The sequence below is a fragment of the Semicossyphus pulcher genome, unplaced genomic scaffold (assembly GCF_022749685.1).
Source record: "Semicossyphus pulcher isolate SPU_LCO1_2020_fin unplaced genomic scaffold, fSemPul1.0.p SCAF_15, whole genome shotgun sequence".
In the NCBI taxonomy this organism is placed as follows: domain Eukaryota; kingdom Metazoa; phylum Chordata; class Actinopteri; order Labriformes; family Labridae; genus Semicossyphus; species Semicossyphus pulcher.
In genome coordinates this window covers 3,822,796-3,843,910 of record NW_027211659.1, presented here as the reverse complement: position 1 = coordinate 3,843,910, position 21,115 = coordinate 3,822,796, and the positions used below count along the sequence as shown (strand labels likewise).

Genomic DNA, 21,115 nt, shown 5'->3' with positions numbered 1-21,115 from the left:
ACCAAATGATCAGAAATAACAGGAAAATGCAGATTTCTGTCAAATAAGGTAACTGACGTATTGCCGTTATTGTACGCGGATCGATTATGCTGTTGTGCGTCGCGGCCCCCCAAAGGCCCATCTGAGCCAGGAAAAACCCTGGTAATAAAACACCAAGTTACAGTGGAGCTGTGAAAGATTCATCTGTCAATAAATAAAGTATATCTATAGTTGTAACGTTTATAATTTTGTTTGTCTTTCTTCATTAAAGAGTCCGTTTGTTCAGGTGATTTAGCATGTTCACAATATAAATCTAAACATAGAAATATGTGCAAGATGTTGCAGGCATGTTCATCTCAAGTTGCCTCTCTGTGCAGCCACCAGAGGTCTCACAATGACAGAGCTTGTAACTGGGCCTTGAATGACGCAATAATATAAAGCAGAGGTCCAGGAGACAGCTGCACTCAGCAAACAGAGATTTAATAGTTCTGTTAATGATTACAGAACGGGGTAGGACACCTTACAGTCTGTTTATGAAAGTTATGTTGTATAAGTTAGCGTGTGTCCTTTAAAAAACAAGCTCTGTGTGTGTATGAATCACATGTACAGCAGAATCCGGGCTGCTCTCCTCCCAGTTATTGCTCAACAGATTAGGACACACACTGGCTTTCAAAAGGTCCATGAAAAGGAAATTGCAACATGTGCAGAAGTCTCCACAAAAGAGGAAGTCTCAGCTGGAGAACACTTGTCTCAACCTAGAGCTAAGTTTTTTTGTGTTTTTTATAAGGCAGAAGATGTTTTCGCAGGATTTTCACGTGACCTGAGGCGGCTCTTGCCTTCACAGAAGGACTGGAACAACATCAGGCTGGTGAGTTCTCCGTCTTGACAACAACAAACTAAGAGCCGGGACAACTTGACTCCTCTGTGATCCAAATTTGACATCCCTGTTACTGTGTGTGACGTCACTGTAGGACTGCCTGCTCCTCGTAAGCTCCAGATCAATACTGTAGAGCCATGCCAAGCTGGATTTTGTTTGAGCAAACACTGGCCCCTCTCCCTCTCACCAAACACCAGAGCGGCTTTAGTTTGTTTGTTTGTCTCTCAACCTGAACGCAGTTTGTAAAGATTCCCGGGGTAACGTTTGTTCTTTGATGGAGGTGGATAACTCTAAAGTACCTTTACAAAGTCAAACAATTTCCAGTCTTTCCCACTTTTCGAAAGTTTATCCAAATACATCAGCAATTCGGTGCTCATGGATAAGACCTCAAGTCTACCTGCAGTCTTTTTCACCTTACTCGATGTTTTGGAAATGCTGTTCTGTTGGATTTTTAAGTATCTCCAACTCCTACCTGATTAACCTGTCCCCTCCCAGTCTCAGCTCCTATTCATTCTGCCCATGAGCAGCCAAACTCTACAGCATCCGTCCCCCTTTCTACTAGAGATGCTGACTGTTTTTCACAGATTTGAAAGGTCAAGTAATATACTTGATTCCAGATAAAGTAAATGCATCTGGTTATTTATGATTATGTCCTGGTATTAGACAACCTTCATAGCCCTAAGCTCCCACATTTGTGTGGTTAGTTGTGCAGATTTCTGAGAGCATTTTGCTTTTGTCTTTTTGAGCTCCCCGTCATCAATGACATAATTCATTCTTGACAGAGTGATGGATGATTCAGTGCCTGGTGTGATCCTGTCGACAAGTGTGAACTAGTCAGTAATTTAGATCCTACGTGGCTGTAAAATGTTTCTTTTGATATCTTGTGAAAACAGATGCACATTGTTCTGTGCATAATTCTATGTATGTTCACGTTTAATGTACTAGCTTCTAATTAGGGATAGACCGATTATCGGTGCCGATATGCGGCATTTTGACGCATATCGGCATCGGCCTTTTTATTTTATTTCATTTGTGCAGAGTGCTCACACACACGGCGGAGAGGACAAAAAGTTCATTTCTTTGCAAATATTATTTAACTTAAATTCTCAGTTAACTTTATAAGAGATGCTGCTGACCCTGGGAACTCCCTGCGCTTTTTGTTTGTTTGTTTAATAAACATGTGCTTAAAGGCATTTAAACAAAGTTAAGTGTTGGAGTTTGTATAATTCAAAAGTTTGACGCCAATATTTTCACTTTTACTGCAAATGAATATCGGCTCCAAATATCGGTTATCGGCCTCCTTGACTACTTATAATCGGTATCGGCCCTGAAAAAAACATACCGGTCTATCTCTACTTCTAATCCTCCGACATGACCAGGCATGTCCTACAGATGCACAAGGTGGCTTCTGTTAGGCGTCTGGTTGACGGTAAACTTTAGCTTGTTTACATCCTTTCCAATATCTTGGGTCTCATTTATAAAACAGTGCAAAGGATCCGTACTGTATATGCACAACCTAAAAATGGTTATTTAACTCCCTTCATGACTACATCCAGTCATAGTCACAGTATTTGGAGTGATCGCGTGGCCCCTCCCTGAGTGCGATCCCACGTGGAGCGGGAGCGGGAGCGGCCGCGCTGCACTGTCACTCCAAAGTTGATGGGAACATAGCTGCTCTCGGATCGGTTACTGCAACTGTCACTGCAAAGCAAGCATCTCGTGACTGTTGCAATGCCGGGTGATAAATGCTTCTTTACGGTGAATCATAAGAAAACAACCGATGAATCTTTCTGACACAGACGCCCGGGTGCTTGTGAGTGAGGTGGATGTTAGAAAGCAGGAATTGTTCAGTGGCCACATAAAGAATTCACTTTGTCTCAAGCAGTGCCACTGCATCCACCAGCAGCATTACACATTAGTGTCACGCATGTATTCATGTTTACCACAGTGGTGGAATTATATAATAACTATATAATAACTGATCCCACACCATCACTAAATGATAAAACACAGTGTCCTTTGCAACCAGCATAATCAACTGAACCTCAGAGTGATGTTTTGCGCACACAGACGTTACCATGAGCGGTGGGAAAAAAGAAAGAAAAATAAATCAACCTAGCTGAAACAGTTTTGTAATGAGTCAGAAAAGAGAACAGAGACCTTGTTAGCTTTGTTCTCTAGCCACCAGATTGTTGCTGTGAATGCACTTCACTTTTTAAGCATCCGGTTTGAAAAGTGACATATACTAAGAGATTGGTGCAGACTGGGAATGACTCATAGTTGGATAACGCGTGCATAAGCAGTAGATTCCTTCATCCAGCAGGTCTGACTACAAGACTGTAATTTCTTGAACATTTCAAGCCCTATTTTCACAAAACTTATTGTTTAAACCTTTGTAGCTTTAAATCTCACATCAATATAACCTGGCAGCTGTTGAGAAAGGATATGAAAAGCACAAGTTCAGCCATATTGTATAAAAAGGCAAATTTAAGTAGCATCTACTAGAAGGTGAAAATGTTCTGAATGTAACTGAAACATTTAAATTATTTATTAACTTAAGGTAAAAAAAGGTCATTCAGATTTAGGGAAGTTATTTATGTTGAGCTAAATGTCTGTTGTTTTGTTCAGAGGAAGGTTTTGTCGATGGTTTAAGGGTGTGTTGAAATGCAAAGGAAGGTGAACACAGACTACAGAGGTGCAATCCAAACACGCTCTTCCTCCTCTTTGCCGTTGTTGTCTGTGCTTTCGTCCCATGGAGGTGGGCGGATGAGTCACTGGCTGAGCTGCACGGTCCAGACTCCACTCAGCACGCGAGGGTCAGAGGTGAGGTTTCCTCTGGTAGCTCTGCTGTGTTGTGTAAACTCTCCCATCCTTCCTTCAGTCCATTTCTCTGCATCTGTGTCACTTTCTCCGCTGCGAGGTGAGTCACTACATTCTGCTCACGTTTGCTTAATGACAGACTTAAAATTTAGTTTACTTCTAATTTCTTGTTTGTTTTATAAAGATTATTTTTGAGGAATATTTTTCCTTTATTGGAAAGTAACACCTTGTGATATAAACACTCTTTGCCGGGTTGCATGTTGACTCTTTTAGAGAAGTGTAATTGTAACCACAAACTTCCTTTTACGCTAATTTAGAGGTTTCTGCCTAAACCAACAAAGATTTTTGTACAGATAGAGAATCAAAATCACGTTACAAAAAAAGGTAAAGAAGAGATTCATGCAAGAAGTGATGCATTGTGGTTGGTTGTTTAGTGTGGGTTAAAATGCCTCCTATGTTCCAGCTGGTTATGTCAAACATTTGTAGAAATTGTACAGGGTTTCTTTATGCTCCTGTTTTAAATATAAAAGCTGTGCAGGTGTTTTCTCTATCATAGCATTAGAGTACTGTACGCATGCATTTGTTCGCGTCCTGCACGTTTGAGCTGGGCACCTGGAACACAGGGCTGGTGCGTTGCAGTTTGTTAAAACTTTGCAATATAAATGGATGGCCGCAGTGCCTACGCTGGTGTGTTTGCTTACTGTGATGTCACCTCTTGGGGTATTTTTAAAAGCTTTATATCCCTAAAAATAACTAAATAAACCTTATCACTGATCAAAGTGTTTTTATATGCTGAATAAAAACACAGAACTGATTGAACTGACTGAAACGATGGAGCAGAAAATTCTGAAAGTCACAACAAGAGCAAAAAAACCTCATAAGTTCATTTTTATGAGCAGAGTGGAAACTTTGATTAAACCTACAATATAAATATTCATTTGTATTTGTACTTAATGTAATCTCATTCCTATCATTCATTGTGCTCTCCGTTTATAGATCTAAATTAGTTTGGGGTAATTTCCCCAAAGAGTAAACAGAAATAAAACAGAAAACAGAGATAATGAAACCTGCCTGTAATCACAGAGTGTCTCACCGCAAAATCAAGAAACATTTGAGCTACTGAGAAATGCCTTTTTCTTTCACAACACACTGAAAACAAGTCTTCAGCGGGAAACATCACGAGTCTGTCTTGGCAGTCCTGCGTGCTGCTGTGAGAAGGGTAACTCCCATCGTTTTCCCTTTTCAAGCGCCTACAGTGAGTCATGTAGTAGCATAACCTCCTACATGCCAAATGGGTTAAATCTCTCCATCAATCCTAATTTAAAGTTTGTACCTATCACTCAAACTACCCTAGGAAGGATATTTAAAACATTAGATATACAGGCTTTTGGCATGTCCTCACTTAGGGGCTGACGTTCATCATTTCTACTGAGATATTCCCATGTTGTTTTGTCCTCAATAAGTCCAGCAGAGCAGTATTTACTGCTGTGTCTTGACACTTCCGATCCCTGACGATAGTGAGTCTTTAATTTCAAAGATATTTTCTCAGGCAATAAACTTTAGAGGCAGAGCATGAGACGGAGATGAAGAGGGCTCCTCTAATGGTCAGCATGAGAGGAGAATCCTAATCTGATGTTTCACAGAATGAAGATGCATTTAAAATCTGATGCAAAATAACCTCATACATACATAAAATGTATGACTCTCCGCAGTCATGCAGGGTGTGCTGTTCATATAGTTGCTGCTTGTATTGCAGGTTTTGAAGTCATGCATTAAACGTCTGGGTTTCAATTCTCCATCATCGTTCTGGAGCACATCCTCTTCCCCTTCAGAAAAACTGCTTTGCTTAGCAGTCTATGCACATGAGATTGTCAAAACTGAGTAGCTGACTGACAGTTTCCCATAAGCACCTTTTCTTGTTTCCGCAAAAGCTAAGATCATCTCAGGGCTAAAGAGTTAGCACTTCCTAAAACCAAATCAGTCGCACCAGCAATGTTGGTTGAGTTGCGTGAGATTTGCTGCTGTTCTGGTCAATGGACAGAAAATAATCCGCAACAATTTGAGTGATTGATTAATGGCTGCAGTCATTATTCAAGCAAGAATGACAAACTTTTCGACCTCTTTCAAACGGCGTCAGGAATTCGCTGCATTTCTTTTTGTATCTTTAGGGGCACACGCCTTCAGCTCGATATTTTATAATCAAAGATATTATATTAAAATAATAAATATGAACCCATTCCTCAAGTACAGAAACAGCGTATTCACCAATAATGGAAAATAACTAGTGTGTTGCAGCCGTCGTTATTTTAAAATCTTTGACAGTTGATTGGAGAAAACAAGCTTTTTGAAGATGTCCTCTTTGGGCCGAAGTAACCTTTAAAGTTTAAAGAACAGATTCTAAAATCGATCCCCTTTTTTTTACTGAGAGTAAAATAGGACACTGGACCAGATGAGTCAGTTTCTGATTTTCTGTTTACAGCAGGTGAAAGTACATTTTGTTACTGCTGCATCACATTTGTCTCATCAGTGACTCATGAATGGTATGCATGTTAATGATGACTCATATCAGCACAATATTCAACCACTGTTCAGGCTAAATCAGTGCTATCACTGCTTCCCATTACATATACTAGATACATAGACATAAAATATTCTGATTTCCTGTTTGTCAGCTGCTGTCAGAGCCTTGGACCTGTGATCGCTCGGTGTTGTAACTCCTGCTCCACAAACAGACGGACAAAGTTCGCACCAATGAGCAGATTTGTAGGCCAACACACCCGATTACCGCTTCACCAAACACAAACAGACAAAATGGACATTCGTTCCTCTCTCTCACTTTGTTGTAGTGAGGTCAAACATTGCACAAATTTGTTCAGTTAGTGAGACACGTTTCCCAACTATCACTGTCTTGTTTCTACCGTGGAAGGAGTTTTAACAACTCTGCCCTCGAGCTTGGTGAGTACATCTTATGAGTAGAAAAATTCCTTTCGTAATCTAACATTTGTAGAGCAGTAATTTATCCAGCAGCATCTCCCTCTCCTGTCGACGTAATTTTTACAATTGCCTTTTTCCAACTCCCCCATCTGCTTTCTCGAGATGCCAAAAGCCTTAGTCAGTTTTCTCTGGAAGAGCAGCCTCCTCTATTTCCTCCTAACTGGCTTAAAATAACTGTCCCATTCCAGAGGCTCAATCCTCCAGGGACTAAATTTCTGGACCAGGAAGATCAAAATGTTCAAAAGCCTCTTTAAAAACAGCCAAAAAAGGGTGGCCTTCTTTAATCTGAATGCGGGGCACGTAAATGTTGTATCCTTTGCGCTTTCTACATCTATGATCTGCATTCATTTCTTACAGTATAATCATGAGTGCAAAAGCTTCAAAACGGCTTTACAATATTTGCTTCATTGATCAATATTTAAAGGTACGCGTGTGTGTACAAAAAGATCTTCTAACGTAGCTGTTTAGCACAAGTCTAAGGGCCCGATCAGCTTCAACAAAAACGCGTTGTGGTGCGCCTCGCGTTTTACAGGCTGCAAAACGTGCTCTGTCTGATCGGGCCCTGAAGGTATATTTAGGCAAGAAACATCCAATCAGTGACACACTTCTAACAACTAACGCCTTATGATGCTGTGTTGTCACACATTATACCTTTATCAAAAAAATGTTAGCTTCTGTATTTTGATATTGCACTTGGTCACGTTGTCATTTTGTCAATATGTCATTAATTACACCGCCATACTGAAGACTGTCTGGTGTTGTGGAACAGGTTCAGCCTGGCCTTCAGCTCTGAGGGACAGTCTTTCATGAGCCAGGTCCTTCCCTGAACTTGGGATACATCCAGTGCAGATGAGAAGCTGATAGAGGGTACCAGTCCTTGATGTAATGGCCTTGTCTTGTTATACTAATAGAACCAAACACTTGAAATCTAAACTGCTGCTCACTCAACTGTATTTTCAATCTTCAATCATGTTTGAGAAGAAAGGTCAGTGTTGTAGCTTTGAGGTTAGAAAAGCAGTTGTGGTTATATAAACACACTACATCCACACTACAGTCTTGGCAGGACGAACTCTTTTCCTCTTTTTTCAGCGTCCTGCCAGGAAGCCAAATTTCCATAAGCCGCTGTCTGCTGTGGAGTGTAAAGTAGGTTTCCAGTAATATCAGGAGGTGCAGATAAGATAAGCTGCTGTGAAGTGGAATACTAGAGATGACTTGTTGTGGTGTACAGTCACTCTAAAATATGTGGTCTTTCATAATTGAATGAAATTAAAAAAACAAACATGTATTATGTCAGCTAACCTTAGTAAACAACAGGGACTGAATCACTGCTCAACATAATACACAGCCAACCACTGATGCTTGTACGGGTTGTAAGGGAAAGCGTTTGCCAGAAGTTTCTCTCCTCTATGTGACACAGTTGGTTACATCCATTCATCCGACCATGAGTTACTCCCACATGCACCACTGCGGGCTGAACCGACTGAGCTCTTCCCACGCTCCTCTCTGCCCGGGCTTGTCCCAGAGAAACTAAGGCATCCAGAGTCCTAAAACCACTGAGGCAGCATAAAGAACATCCGGAGATAGAGGTCTCGACCTGTGTGTACTAATATAAAAATTATACAACTCTAACTGCTCCTAATTTTCCAGAAAGTAGTTTGTTTACCCGAGGAGCACTTATCCTCCAGCTTGTGATTGCAAAATGTATCGAGTATTACCTCTGGGTTCCACAGGATCCGTCTCCGGCGCGTTCCGTGTGCGCCGCCACCTCCGGAGTCGATTGCGCCCATTCAAGTCAATGATCGTGATTCCGCAGCACGCGCCGCGGTTTGCGTGACGGAGGCCGCTTCAAACACGCGTCCAAGCTCAACAGAGCAGATCGTTCCAGACAGGAAGTCACACACGAAAGCAGCATACAGCATCCGGTCATTTCAAAATAAAACACCGTGTTCAGACCGGTACAGACTCCCGTTTTTTCCCGTTTATGTTAAGATCAACACACTGAAACACCTTTAATTAAGTAGTGTACTCAGCCATGGTGGAAGCACAAAAATCATGGAATGATTTCCAAATGAGCAGATAATCAACCCCGGATGTGCAAACTGAACTGTAGTTTGTGTGTTGCTCTGTTAACATTGATGTTATCTCGTGACTTCTCAATTCTCGCACGATAATGTAGTTCTCCCATGATCTTGTGATCTCGTGAATCCAGCTGCTTGGGCCAGCGCTCCGCTGCGCTGCGGACCAGACACGCTTCCTGTGGGCGAAGGTTTGCGCCGTTGACGGACAAGAAACGCGGCGCAGACGGAACGCGCCGGAGATAATGTATCTATCAGTGGTTTTGTGAGATATATCTGCAATATGATGATGGTTAAGTGCCGTTTATGTATCTCGTAAGCCTACATCTAACAAGTTGGTTGCTCAGAAATCATTATGTTGTTAAAGCTAAAGCCCTTAACATTCCCAAATTGTTGCATACGTGGGCTCTTTCCATCTGCGTGCCACAAAAAGACAAGGATCCACCAAGACATACTCATAACAAAATAGTTATTATTTTTATAGATGTAAAAATCTACAATGAAATCACTGACTGACTCAGATCATAACGGTAAATGCAGCAACTTAACAAGTCTGAAACAAAGAGGAGACCAGTTTCCCCAAGGATCCAATCAGGGCTTTACAGGCAAGGCTGAGTGTGAACGTTTGCTGACGTTAGGCAGTGTTCAGGAATGCTCGGCCTACTTCCACTTCCAAAGCGTTACGCAGCGTGTTGTAAGAGGCTTCACCACAATTGACTACTGAAATACCAGAGCGTTTGTCATTTATGTGGGAGGCAGAAAGGTGCAGGGAAAAAGCAGGCAGGGGAAGAGACAGACGTGCTTTAACAGGCATTTGGTGGAATTCATGGGGGAATAAAGGGGAAATAAAACTGCTGATTATTGCTGGTTTTTAAAAGGGACACTGGACAGAAGTGTTCCAGTAAGTGGTCTTTTTCTCCAATGAGGTCACTTTTTCACCCCGGCATGTTGTATTTATTAATTTCTAACTGTTGTTTTTATGTGTTTTCCAGCCATGGGCCTGGTCTCAACACTGAGAAGCCTTCTGTTGTTCCTCGGGCCACTTGGGATCTGTTCAGCATTTGTACAAGGTGAGCTAAGTCACAAAAATACTGGTTTCTTTATACTATTACAGTTCATATGTTTGGCCAAGTCTACCTGTAACAGCAGCCTTCAGTCTGCACAGAAGCATTGTGTCGCCTTCTTGTGGCCACCGGTCTGACTGCAGGTACTTGTGTAACTGTTGGCCAAGTCCTCCGTGTTTCTGAAAGATGTGCGCTCGTCAGAGGTCTCACACTGACTTTCATGATTTTTTCTTTTAAGATGATTTCTTTGGCCTTTATTAAACGGACAGCTGAAGAGGGACAGGAAATATGGGGAAAAGAGGGTGCATGCAACAAAGGGCAGCAAATGTGTTAGCACTGTAGAGCTCCTTTGATTGAGTACATCCTAGCAGTCAAAAAAGTTGGCTTCTGATCAGAAGTAAGGCTGCTAGTTCTAATCCTGGAAACCCCTTAAAGGAAATTTAGCGGGATTAGAACCTCAGTTTTCTTGTACTGAAATGTGCTGTATAAATAAATTGTCTTAGAGCACAAACTGGCAGGCTCTCTCAGAGCTCTACTGATGATGAATGGCTGAATAAATGATCCAGTCCCCCCTGATGATTGTGTTGCAGAGAACTGTACCAACTACAAACTCCAGTTTGAGAGGGTTTTCTCCATTCCCGGGGATATAGCCATGTTGAACAGCACCCTGGTGTCCCCAGACGTCATTGACTTCACAAGCGTGCCTTACAACATCACCTGGTACGACTCAAAGACGGGACAAGAAATACGCAATGAGACCGGTCGAATCCTGGTGCAAGGGGAGACTCTGTGGTTTCTAAACATCACACTGGAAGACGATGGTGAATATGTGACCGTCCTGAGGTACAGTGGCATCAATAGATTATCCTTATGTGTTCTAATGTGTATTGTTCTTTAAAATAACTTTGGCAACTCCTTGTGACACATTTGAGTAAAAAACTACATAAATATCCTTCAGATCTAGCTTGGTTTTAATACTGAACCACATCATCATCATGCATTCAGATGAACTTAAACAGAAACAGAAAAGGGGGGTGATTTTAAAAGGTGAAATGATATTATTTCCAGTGTTATTCCTGGCCTGTTTAGAGCCTAAATGTTTGATTGACTAGGCTCACAAAGGCTTGTCATCCTAACCTGAGACGCTCCTGATTCAGCTGCTCTTTGCTTAGAGATAAAAAGAGAATCACTGACCATTGTTACAAAAAAATTCTCCTTAACGTTCAACAGGACTCCCTCTCGGTGCTACATGCAGGCTACCAAGCTGGTAGTGGATCTGCCAGTTGCTGGAGAATGTGGGAGGCCATGGAAAGTGGCTCAAAGTCTTACAAAGGGAGTCACTGACAAGCTGTCCTGCCCTCTGTGGGACCAAATCAACAAACTGAATAGCTACAATATACCCATCTCCATCAAGTGGTACCAAGTGAGTTCTGGAATAGTCTTCTTTCATTCATTAACCTAGTGACTTTTCTCCAGATGGTGTTGCAGTAGTAGTTCGGCTTGGCCAGGTCTATACAGACAACATACCGTTCCCAAGACGGTTTTAAAAGTAATTCTTTGTCTCTCATCTAGGGCTGTGAAACGATAGAGGACGGACAAGGAAAGTATACCTACTGGGATATGACCAAACTCAAGATTGATGGAGTGGATTCTCAAAACAAGGGCTCCTACACCTGCACCTTGACCTTCACTATAGGTGGAGTTACTGGATCCATGTCAGAGACCATTGACGCATGGGTCGGAGGTAAGAATAGACTTACACTACATGTTAGCGGACACCCAACCATCACATCTATAATAGAAAAGTATTGAACAATCACATATCAGCAGGCTTTGGTTGAATGCAGGACTTTATTCTGTGTTTTTTGTCTTTTCAGAGGAGTACACTTTGGTTCCACAAGTGTATGAACCGGCCAATGAAATAATCAAGGCACAGATAGGTGAGATTCAAGATATTTTAGAAGAATATGATTGAGTGCAATTGCCTATTGCTGTTACAGAATCAGCATTTATTAAAAAAATGTTAATTTAGCTTAATAGAGTAACAAGTTTTGTGACGTATAATTTATGTTTATGTTTCTGCGTGTGTTCAGGCTCTAATCTCAGCAGGCGGTGCCTGGTTTTTGTGCCTTGTGTTGGGACGCCCGTGGTTGATATCATGTGGTTGGCGAAAAACAATTTCATTGTCAATACCAACCCTTCCGACCGCGTCTACATATCAGATGAACGGTCAGCATCCCTACCTTTACTTTGATTTGTATTGTTTAATCTGCTGCTTTTGTTGCAGGTTGTCTGCAGGTTTGTTGTTGTTTATGAAGAATAGAGACAGGGACTGCAAATTAGCTCAGTTTATAAATAATGTGGTTTGTTGAAAAGTTTTACATGTAACTTACTTAAATAAATAATATAATAAATAAATGAATAAGAGGTTTAAAATGTTTAATTATCAAGAATTTGAGACATATTTTCACATTTTGCATTACTTTACTTTTTGTCTGCCAGTGTGTGGAGCCAGGATGGTCCTAGGAAAGGCGTGTGGTTCGAGCGACTGCTGATGATCTCTGAGCTGAGGGAGGAGGATTTCAACATCAACTACACTTGTCGAGCGTACAGTTACAGAGGCTCACCTGAGGGATACTTCACTCTACTACCAGCAGGTATATAACACAGAGTAAGCCTTTCCAACTGAAACTAAAGACCGACGGCCAAGTTGATAACTTACATTGATAGATTTACCCATAAAGTCTCAAATCTTTAGACACTAATTTTCTATCATAGAAGAGAAAAACAACCAGCACATATTCACAATTTAGAAGGTCAAAGAATTTTGGGAAATCCTGCAAATGGATGGACTTCCTCAAGGAAACATTAAGTAATTCAAATGTATTCAAATGTTTCTTATTTGTTTAATGCAGATTATTGTAATAATTAACTGGTTAGAACATTTTGGCATGGCATAAAGATTACCAGTAGAGGGCGTAAGTTGACATCTTTCCTCCAGTCTTAGTCTTGAACACACTTACAGAAGAGGAACACTGATCCGTACACCTCCATTAAAGGGAACATTTGTAAAACAGCTGTAAAGATTCATTTGTTTAACTGTCACAAATGTTTGTATTATATCTGTATTAAATAAATATATATTATAAATAAATGTATTAAATCTTTGTTTTATTTTATTATATGTATTAAAGCATATTATTACAATGCTTAGAATTAGAATGAATGAGGCATCACATAACGTAGTATCTACTCTTCTTAACACTTCAATGGTGGACACTAGTGCTGTCAAAAATTGGTGTTCGATTATTCCTTAAAAAAGCACCCAAAATGTTCAAACTATTCGAATATCTATTTTTGCACAATATGTCCACAAGAGGACAAACCAACACAACGAGAGGCAAACTTTCTTGCAAAGATATATTGATTTAAACAGAGACGTGCCTTTTAAAAGATCCTACACCGTGCAAAATAAACAAATTAAGTAATTAGGTTACGCTTAAACGGACATTCAGTGTTCCAAGTGAGCTGTGCTGCGACAGGTGTATTTATTGAAACACAGTCTGCCTGTCTGTCATGCTGGGGGTTAGAATCTCTCTGTCTGCCCGGGCCGGGATTTCAATTCTCTGACATCATTACCGCACGCCACACGGTTGTTGTTTTAGCTCGTTTCAGCGAGACTAAAGTTAATTATTAATGCATCATAGTGACGTTGTGATGCATTCAAGGATGCCCCGTAACCAAGAGTGCGCATGACGACATGCGAGAACCTGCGAGCTCGCAAACAGCCGCGGTAGTGCTGATTTTTTTGTCACAACAAATATTAATTTTAATATCCGAATATAAGTTTTTTATTACAATTTGATTATATATTGGAATTTAGAATATTCGTTGACAGCCCTAGTGGACACACAACTTTTAAAACGTATGTTCATCTCTACAGATCCCAACATCATACTACCCATTGGATTGGTGCTCGGTGGTGTGATGGTTCTCTTCATCAACAGTGTCATCATCTACTACCTTTTTAAGGTTGACATTGTGCTGTGGTTCAGGAGAGCGTTTCCAGTCCTCTATGCGAATAAAGGTAAGATTTCACTGCAGGTGAAAAGTTTGTAATGTGGTCTGTATTATCAACACTTACTGCTTTAATGCTTAATCACAGCGTTTCATACAGACGCACAACGTAGCACCTGTTTCCTTCCTTCTAAGAAGAACTTAACGGAAATTATCTGTTTGGTTTGTTTTAGCTGCAAAAATTACTTTTGGTTGTACACACTAAATCCTGCACTGTTTGACCCATCCGTGGCCCCCCGACCTCTACAGATCTCTAGGTCTATATAACATGCCGGATACAACACTTTTTCAGAACACTTGAAAATGAGAATGGGCAGGTTTTATATATAGTATGCCACGCCATGTCGTGATAAAGAAAACCCAGAGCGTATACTGTAACACTCAACCCAAACCACAATGCTCACTGATGGAAAAACCCAAAGTGATGCTTGACCTTAGAGCCCACACATACAGTTCCCACACATATATCATAACTGACAGAGTTTACTGCTACACCTCATACCTTCCTCCATGTTTCAACAGTGAGGGCTGACAAAGGAAACAAACTAACCACAAGACTGCCTGCAGTAGTTTTGATGAAAAGTCACCAGCTGCATGCACTACGAGTACAATTACTATCAGGACTGTATGTGAACATTTTGCCTTTTTGTATTATCCTCTAAAAACGGTTTAAAAGGTTATATATGAAGTGTGTATTAGCCTAAGCGTGGTAAGCTTAAGCCTCCATGCCAGTATCAACAAAAAAAACTAAACTGTTTGCAGAAATTAAAGTAAACCACAGTCCTGCCCCTGATGTTTGATGTGCAGAAAGTGGGGCATGAACAGTAAAACAAGGGTCACTAAGCAACAGAGACACAGACTCACAGAGTAGCTTGTTTCGTTTGGGAAATTTGGGTCACTACCTTGCAGTTAATTACATTTTTTAAATTTTATTTACCCTTTATTTAACCAGGAAATTATCCCATTGAGATGCAAGATCTCTTTTACAAGGGAGTCCTGGCCAAGACGGCAGCATAAAAAGTTTCACACAAACAGACAACAGATTTAAGACGGCAACATACAAGTTTCAAATACAGAACAATCGACCGCCTAAAAACAGCAACATAAACGTTTTAAGTGCTGAGCAGGCAACTGACTAAGACAGGCAAGAAATCCCTCAACCAACAGCTCAATAGCATTCAGCACTAGGACAATTGCAGTTACTGATCAAATGCTCCTTAATTCGGCTTTTAAAGACTTCCAAGTTAATTAATTTCTCCAGTTTGAAGTGACCCTGTAGCTCGAACCATGACGAGGGAGCAAAGACATTAAAAGCATAGAACATATGAAAATATTTACTCGTCTGAGAACTTCACTCTCAAATTCTTTTTTATTCCGTGTCAGATTTGGATGGGAAGCTGTATGACGCCTACGTTGCATACCCACAGCCCTGTGCTATCGGATTCAGCGAGGAAGTGGAGGAGTTTGCTCTTGTCACGCTTCCTCAGGTGTTGGAAAAGTCCTGTGGCTACAGACTCTTCTTAGCAGGCCGTGACTGTCTGCCCGGGAAGGGTGAGTTAACTACATGGCAGAGAGACTATTGTTGTACTTCTTTCTTCTACAGACGTGTTATTAAGACGTGGATACCAGACGCAAAGCAGGACCCTATTTGGTCCAAAAGAATTAAAATTTGTTGTAAGAAGGCCTAATGCTAAACTCAATACATTGGATTGCATTTTGAACAACTAACAGGAAACCCCAGAAAAGTGTACAGCCGAGTTAGATGTACTCGTTTTGATTAGCAGCAATGTTTTTCTTCTTAAATGTCCAGGGGGCCGTTTCAAAAAGCAGGTTAAGTGACAACCCGGGTTTGTTCGCCCTGAAACGAGGGGAAACCACGGGCTTGCCGTTTCAGAAAGAGAGATAACTGAGTCGCTTACTATGGTAACGGTGTCTGTGAACCTAACCTGGTCAGGAGCGAGTTCCTTTTTTTTTCCTCCGTCTCCTCCCTCTAGGCTATAAAACCCTCATTCGACTTCCTCATTCATTCAGCCCGTCTCACGCGCGTGTTTGAGCAGTTGCCGAATTAAAAAAACGTTTCTCGCGTCTCTGTGGTGCTCTGACCCCTTTGCAAAAGTCTTTTATAATTATAATAAAATAATCAAAATACAAATCTGTGTCAAAGTCATCATTTGTAGATTTTCCACCACCACTGCAGAGAGCGCTCAAATAAGACATATTGGTCATTTATTTGGTCCTCTTCATTTCCTACAAATACAAACGCAGCTGTTTATTTTAAAACTAACACAATTCAGTTTAATCAACTGAACAGGATTTAGGTGAGAGGACATAATGTATGTGAAATCAGCATTATGTTAGGGATAAAGCTAATGCACATTAAAACAGCCACTAAATTATATTTAGTTTGTTCAATATTTAAAATGATTGAAGTGAGGTTCAGCCAACCTTTGACTGATGTTCTGGTATTTTATTTTTGACAGTTTCTTCCCACGCAGCTTCTCTCTCTTTTGCAGCTGCAGCCGTGTTACTTTCTTTTTCTAAAAACACTCGCTCGTATTCGCGGGGCGTCCGCGTGAGTATTTCGAGCTACACTGGTGTGACGTAGGAGGACCTCTTTTTGTGTACCGTTGCCATGGTGAATCGTGGTATCGGGACTACATTTATGCTGGCTTTTTATAGTCAGCGTGCACACACTTGGCTCAGGCTGAACCTACTCAGGGTTGATTGACTCAGATCAGATGTTCTGAAACCAAAAAGCCAGCGACTTTCAGCTCAGGGAAAACCAAACCAAGGTCTTGGTTAGACTGAGGGTTTGTTGAACCTCCCTTATGAAACGGAGCCCTGGTAATTGTCATGAACCCGTTCAGATCTTGCAACACATTCAGAACAAGTGGTCAGGAGGAACTACTGGTGAATAATGGTTAAAGCACTTATCTCACTGTCTAACAACACTGTGTCTCCATTTCCTCCTGCAGCCATAGTGGACTCAGTGGAGGACAACTTACAAGCCAGTCGCCGTGTCCTTCTGCTCTACACCGCCTCCTCCTTCATCAGCAAGAGACACACAAGCAGCACCAGTAGCAACAATAACAACAACCTCAAGAGCAGTGACTGTAGCGAGAACAATGAAAGCAAGACCACAGACAACAACAACGACATGAGTTATGATGGTGGTGAAGGACTCTACACAGACACAAGGCAGCAGTTGGAGTGTGTGGCAGCGATGCACAGAGCGCTGCTGGAGGGATCGCTCAAGGTGAGAGAACTAACTTGTCAAAGCATTACCCTGACAAGAGAAATCTACAAACTAGTGTACACACAGTTTGTATGCTTATATAGTGTGTATGTAAGAACACTCTCAGCACATGACTTGTTGTATGTACTTGTAACTGCTCCAAAGAATCTAATTTGAGCGCTGCTTTACAGGTGATTCTGGTGGAGTTAGAAGAGATCAGCCCCGCTCAGCTCGCTCTCTTCCCAGAGTCGGTGCGTCAGCTGAGGAAGAAGCAGGGCGCCGTGTGTTGGTGGAAGAACCTGAGGAAGAGGCAAAGGTCTGGGACATGTATGAGGAGGAGCGAGGACGAGGAGAAAGGCGGACAGGACACAAAGCTGTCTCCTTCCCTCTCCCCGTCCTCCAGGTTTTGGAAGGAGATGAGGTATCATATGCCCGTGAGGGGAAAGAGGGCGATGTTTCCTGAGAAAACTGCCCTGCTGAACTTATGATGGGGTGATTTTCTGATACAAATGTGAATGGCATTTAATCCCTCACAGAAAGACAATTCAGAAATCCTGTTGTAAATTGAAGCTGTGGCGTTACAACAAAAGATCCTCCAATCACACTGTTACTGCAAATGTCACCGCGACAGGTTTTTCTTTGCATCAAATTGTGCAACTTCTCAAGACAATTTGACAATTTTGGAAAATGTAACTGATGAAAAAGGGAAAGATGCTTTGCTCAAAGAATCAACAACAGCAGCTCACACCTGATGTGCAGATCCTCACAGTGTTCGGCCTATCGCTGCGATTGTACAAAGTGTTGATGTTCTCTCGCAGGTTGAGAATGATGTGCACAACGGACTATTCAAATGAAATGATCCTGTTTAGCTTTGAAATGTACATATGTAAGTATGACAAAAGTGTAAATATGTAAATAAGCAAGTGCCTACAGTATTGTAAGTAGTCAGGCAGCAAACTGGGAGCTTCATATTAAATGTACGGTCATGTGATACAGAAAAGGAACTGGAACAAGCAAGGAACAAAGAATGGAAGAAAATGTATTTATTCTTATCAAATGTTATTTATAAATGCAGATTTCCAGCAACAAAGCAGCACAAGGATTATTTATGTTTCCTGCAGAACAATTTGAAGTATTCTGTGATTCCCTTGGTACATATTAGTACGAGAAAGTCTCTGAATATGTATTGACTGCGGACTGCTTGAGGAACACATTTTCCACCACATACTGTATATTTAACGGTGAGGAAACCCGTGGTAAAAGTGTTGCCTTGAAACAAGTTTCACTTCCTGATGAGGGTCTCTGTATAAAGCTTGACTAGTCTGTTAATAAATGGGAAATCTTCAAAGGAAACCCTAAGTGGGAGACTTCTTCCATTTTGAACGTGATCGTCATTTCTCGTTTAGAATACAGGGCACCATTCATTTCGCAGGTATTAGTACGTATCATACAAAGTTCCCAAACTTCTGCTGAACATTTAATAGAGCGCATCACTCTTCTTTATTTCAATACTTCCAAAATGTGCCTCCAAATTTCCTTGGTAGTTTTTCAAATGTTACCACATAAAGTAGTTATAAAGGGACAGGGACTCTACTTAAACTATCACTGTTAATACACGTGAATAGACACTGTATATTACATTAAAAGATACTATAACATTCAAAGAAAGCTGCGACAGTCATCTGTAAAAATAAAAAATGTTATTATGAAATCAAACCCACACGGCAAACATCGATATGAAAATGACACATTGATTTTTAAATTAGGCCCGTCTCTTAATGATTCTTTACACTTGAACGATTATAACCTGACAAGTCAAAGTTTAAATGTAACTTCAGGTTTGATAGTCGTTGTTATTTGATTGCTAAAATATCTGTGATGGCCTTTATGTGTTTAGAGGGGTTATTTTAATCACTGAATACAGTGTCAGGTCCCTAGTAAAGATTTTCTTATCAGGAAGAAGTATCTTAATCCAACAATACATGTTTATCTTAACTAGGTACATGTGGAGAATCAAGAAGCGCGATGAGGTTTTTATTTCAGGGAAAAATCTGCAGCTTTACTTTCACATCGTACATGAATGAGGTCAGGTGGCCTGTATATGAGCACCAGCTCTATTGAGAGGTGTGTGGAGGGGGGGGGGAATCATTGCAGCGCACCTAGAATGCAAAGCAAGTGGTATTTTTTCTCACGTTGAGTGGAAAAGTCATGCAGGGGTAAGAGGTATAAAATGATGTGGAGACGGGAGGGGGAATAACCCAGCAGCTCTTCAGAAGTGTAGTTCGAGTAACGAGAAGGTGTTTTTTATTCTCAACCTTCAGACTGGTAAGTTATAATTATCACCAATATTACAGTCAGTACAGACCGAACCACAGACACCTCCTGAGGTGAGTTTACATGATGGTGTATGATTGTTCTGTAGTATATATACTGTATAAGGTAGGCTATCATCTTTCTTAACATGTTATCAGTGTATGTAAAAACTGGTTTCACACTGATTTAATATTATGCTATCTGTCATAAATTCTTTCTTACATAATGTCAAATTATATTATTTTTACCAAAACTCAAAACTTATTTGATCTGACGTTTTTCTGACTGTTCAGCAGTGCATGAGGGTGTATCAGAGAGATGGATCTTAGTTCTTTGTGGCGTACCACTTCAAAAGAGACTTTAAAAAAAGTTTGATGAAGTATGACGATTTAGGAAAAACATTTCAGTACACAATTGTAAATAATTATGTATGTATGATTTCTAAAACCAGCTTTGGGTTTTAACGGCTTATAAAGCTAAGGATCACTTTGGATACGGAGAATATGGGGAGTTTAACCTGTATTTGCACATGTAACAGCATATTCATTACAAACTCACACACAAAGTTTGCAATTATAATTGTTTTTAAGACTTCAACACGTAACATAAACTCCGGCAGTGTGATGGGTCTTCCCTTACCCTGCCGGTGTTTATGTCTGCAATAACGACCTGCTCGCTGTGCATTATCACGCTTCTGCTATACAGAAATAACACACTGAAGAATGGCGTAATTTACCAATCAGAGTCTAGAGTCTAACAAAGCTGAGTGATGATCCATTTCATACAACCCTGTTGCAGACAAAGCACTCTTTTGGGTCAATATTGGCACTTAAAAAATTGGCTTCAAGTTTGTTTTTTTTCTTTTATAAAAAGTACTATTGTAATAATAATAATACCTTTGATTTATATAGCGCTTCAAAAGGTACTCAAAGGCACTTTACATGAGAGAAAGAACAGAAGCAACAATAGCAAAGACATTAAGAACATATACAATGAAAAACAATCAAAGTACAAGACTTACAGTTAAATAAAATATGTATATAAAGGTAAGAGTTAAAAAGAAATAATAAGAGATCAAAGGTTAAAAGCAGATTTAAACAGGTGGGTTTTGAGTGCAGTTTTGAAGGACGGGAGTGAGGCAGAGTTTCTGAGGTGTTGGGGGAGAGGGTTCCAGAGGGAGGGGGCAGCAATGGAAAAGGCTCTGTCCCCACAGGTTCGGGTGAGAGGCGTGAGGAGCATCAGTAGATCTTAGGCTGCGGGTGGGAGCGTATTGGTGAAGGAGGTCAGTGAGGTAGGAAGGGGGCAAGATTGTGAAGGGCCTTGTAGGTGATTAGAAGGATTCTGAATTGGAGGGGAAGCCAGTGGAGGTGTTGAAGGACAGGGGTGATGTGGTCTCTGGTGCGAGAGTGGTCGAGCAGACGGGCGGCAGAGTTTTGGATGTGTTGCAGTTAATGCATTAATGGCCGTCAAGCATAATTGGCGGCTAATCTTAACATTTTATATATTTTAAACAGTAAAAATCAGTCCAAACAGTAATATTATAAGAATATCATATTGCAAATTAATATTGAAAGTACAATAATGAATGACAAAGACTGCTGAATCAGTCCATGAAGATTAACAGAGAGATAAGGATAGACACGGGTCAAGAGATAAAGGCGATGACACGTACAGACAAAGC

At 40.8% G+C, this 21,115-nt stretch overlaps 1 protein-coding gene across 2 annotated transcripts; it reads left to right on the top strand.

Annotated features, from left to right (window-relative positions):
- The first annotated feature begins 698 nt into the window (after positions 1-698).
- LOC138592338 (interleukin-1 receptor type 1-like) lies at positions 699-18,474 on the top strand. Of its 2 annotated transcripts, none has more exons than XM_069663111.1 (12): positions 699-847; positions 9,738-9,815; positions 10,400-10,652; positions 11,040-11,232; positions 11,382-11,553; positions 11,687-11,749; positions 11,903-12,038; positions 12,312-12,466; positions 13,753-13,896; positions 15,270-15,437; positions 16,862-17,142; positions 17,313-18,474. In XM_069663111.1, exons 2-12 carry the CDS (start codon positions 9,740-9,742, stop codon positions 17,607-17,609), a joined length of 1,938 nt encoding a protein of 645 aa, XP_069519212.1. In that variant the 5' UTR covers positions 699-847; positions 9,738-9,739; the 3' UTR covers positions 17,610-18,474. The 2 variants fall into 2 exon arrangements, with proteins under 2 accessions (XP_069519212.1, XP_069519211.1); XM_069663110.1 differs by lacking the exon at positions 699-847 and adding an exon at positions 9,466-9,646.
- Positions 18,475-21,115: the final 2,641 nt, after the last annotated feature.

Coding starts and splice junctions, on each gene's coding strand:
- LOC138592338 (XM_069663111.1), top strand. CDS start 9,740: ATGGGCCTGGTCTCAACACTGAGAAGCCTTCTGTTGTTCCTCGGGCCA. Junction 11,554..11,686: donor CATTGACGCATGGGTCGGAG/GTAAGAATAGAC, acceptor TTGTCTTTTCAG/AGGAGTACACTTTGGTTCCA. Junction 12,467..13,752: donor CTTCACTCTACTACCAGCAG/GTATATAACACA, acceptor TCATCTCTACAG/ATCCCAACATCATACTACCC.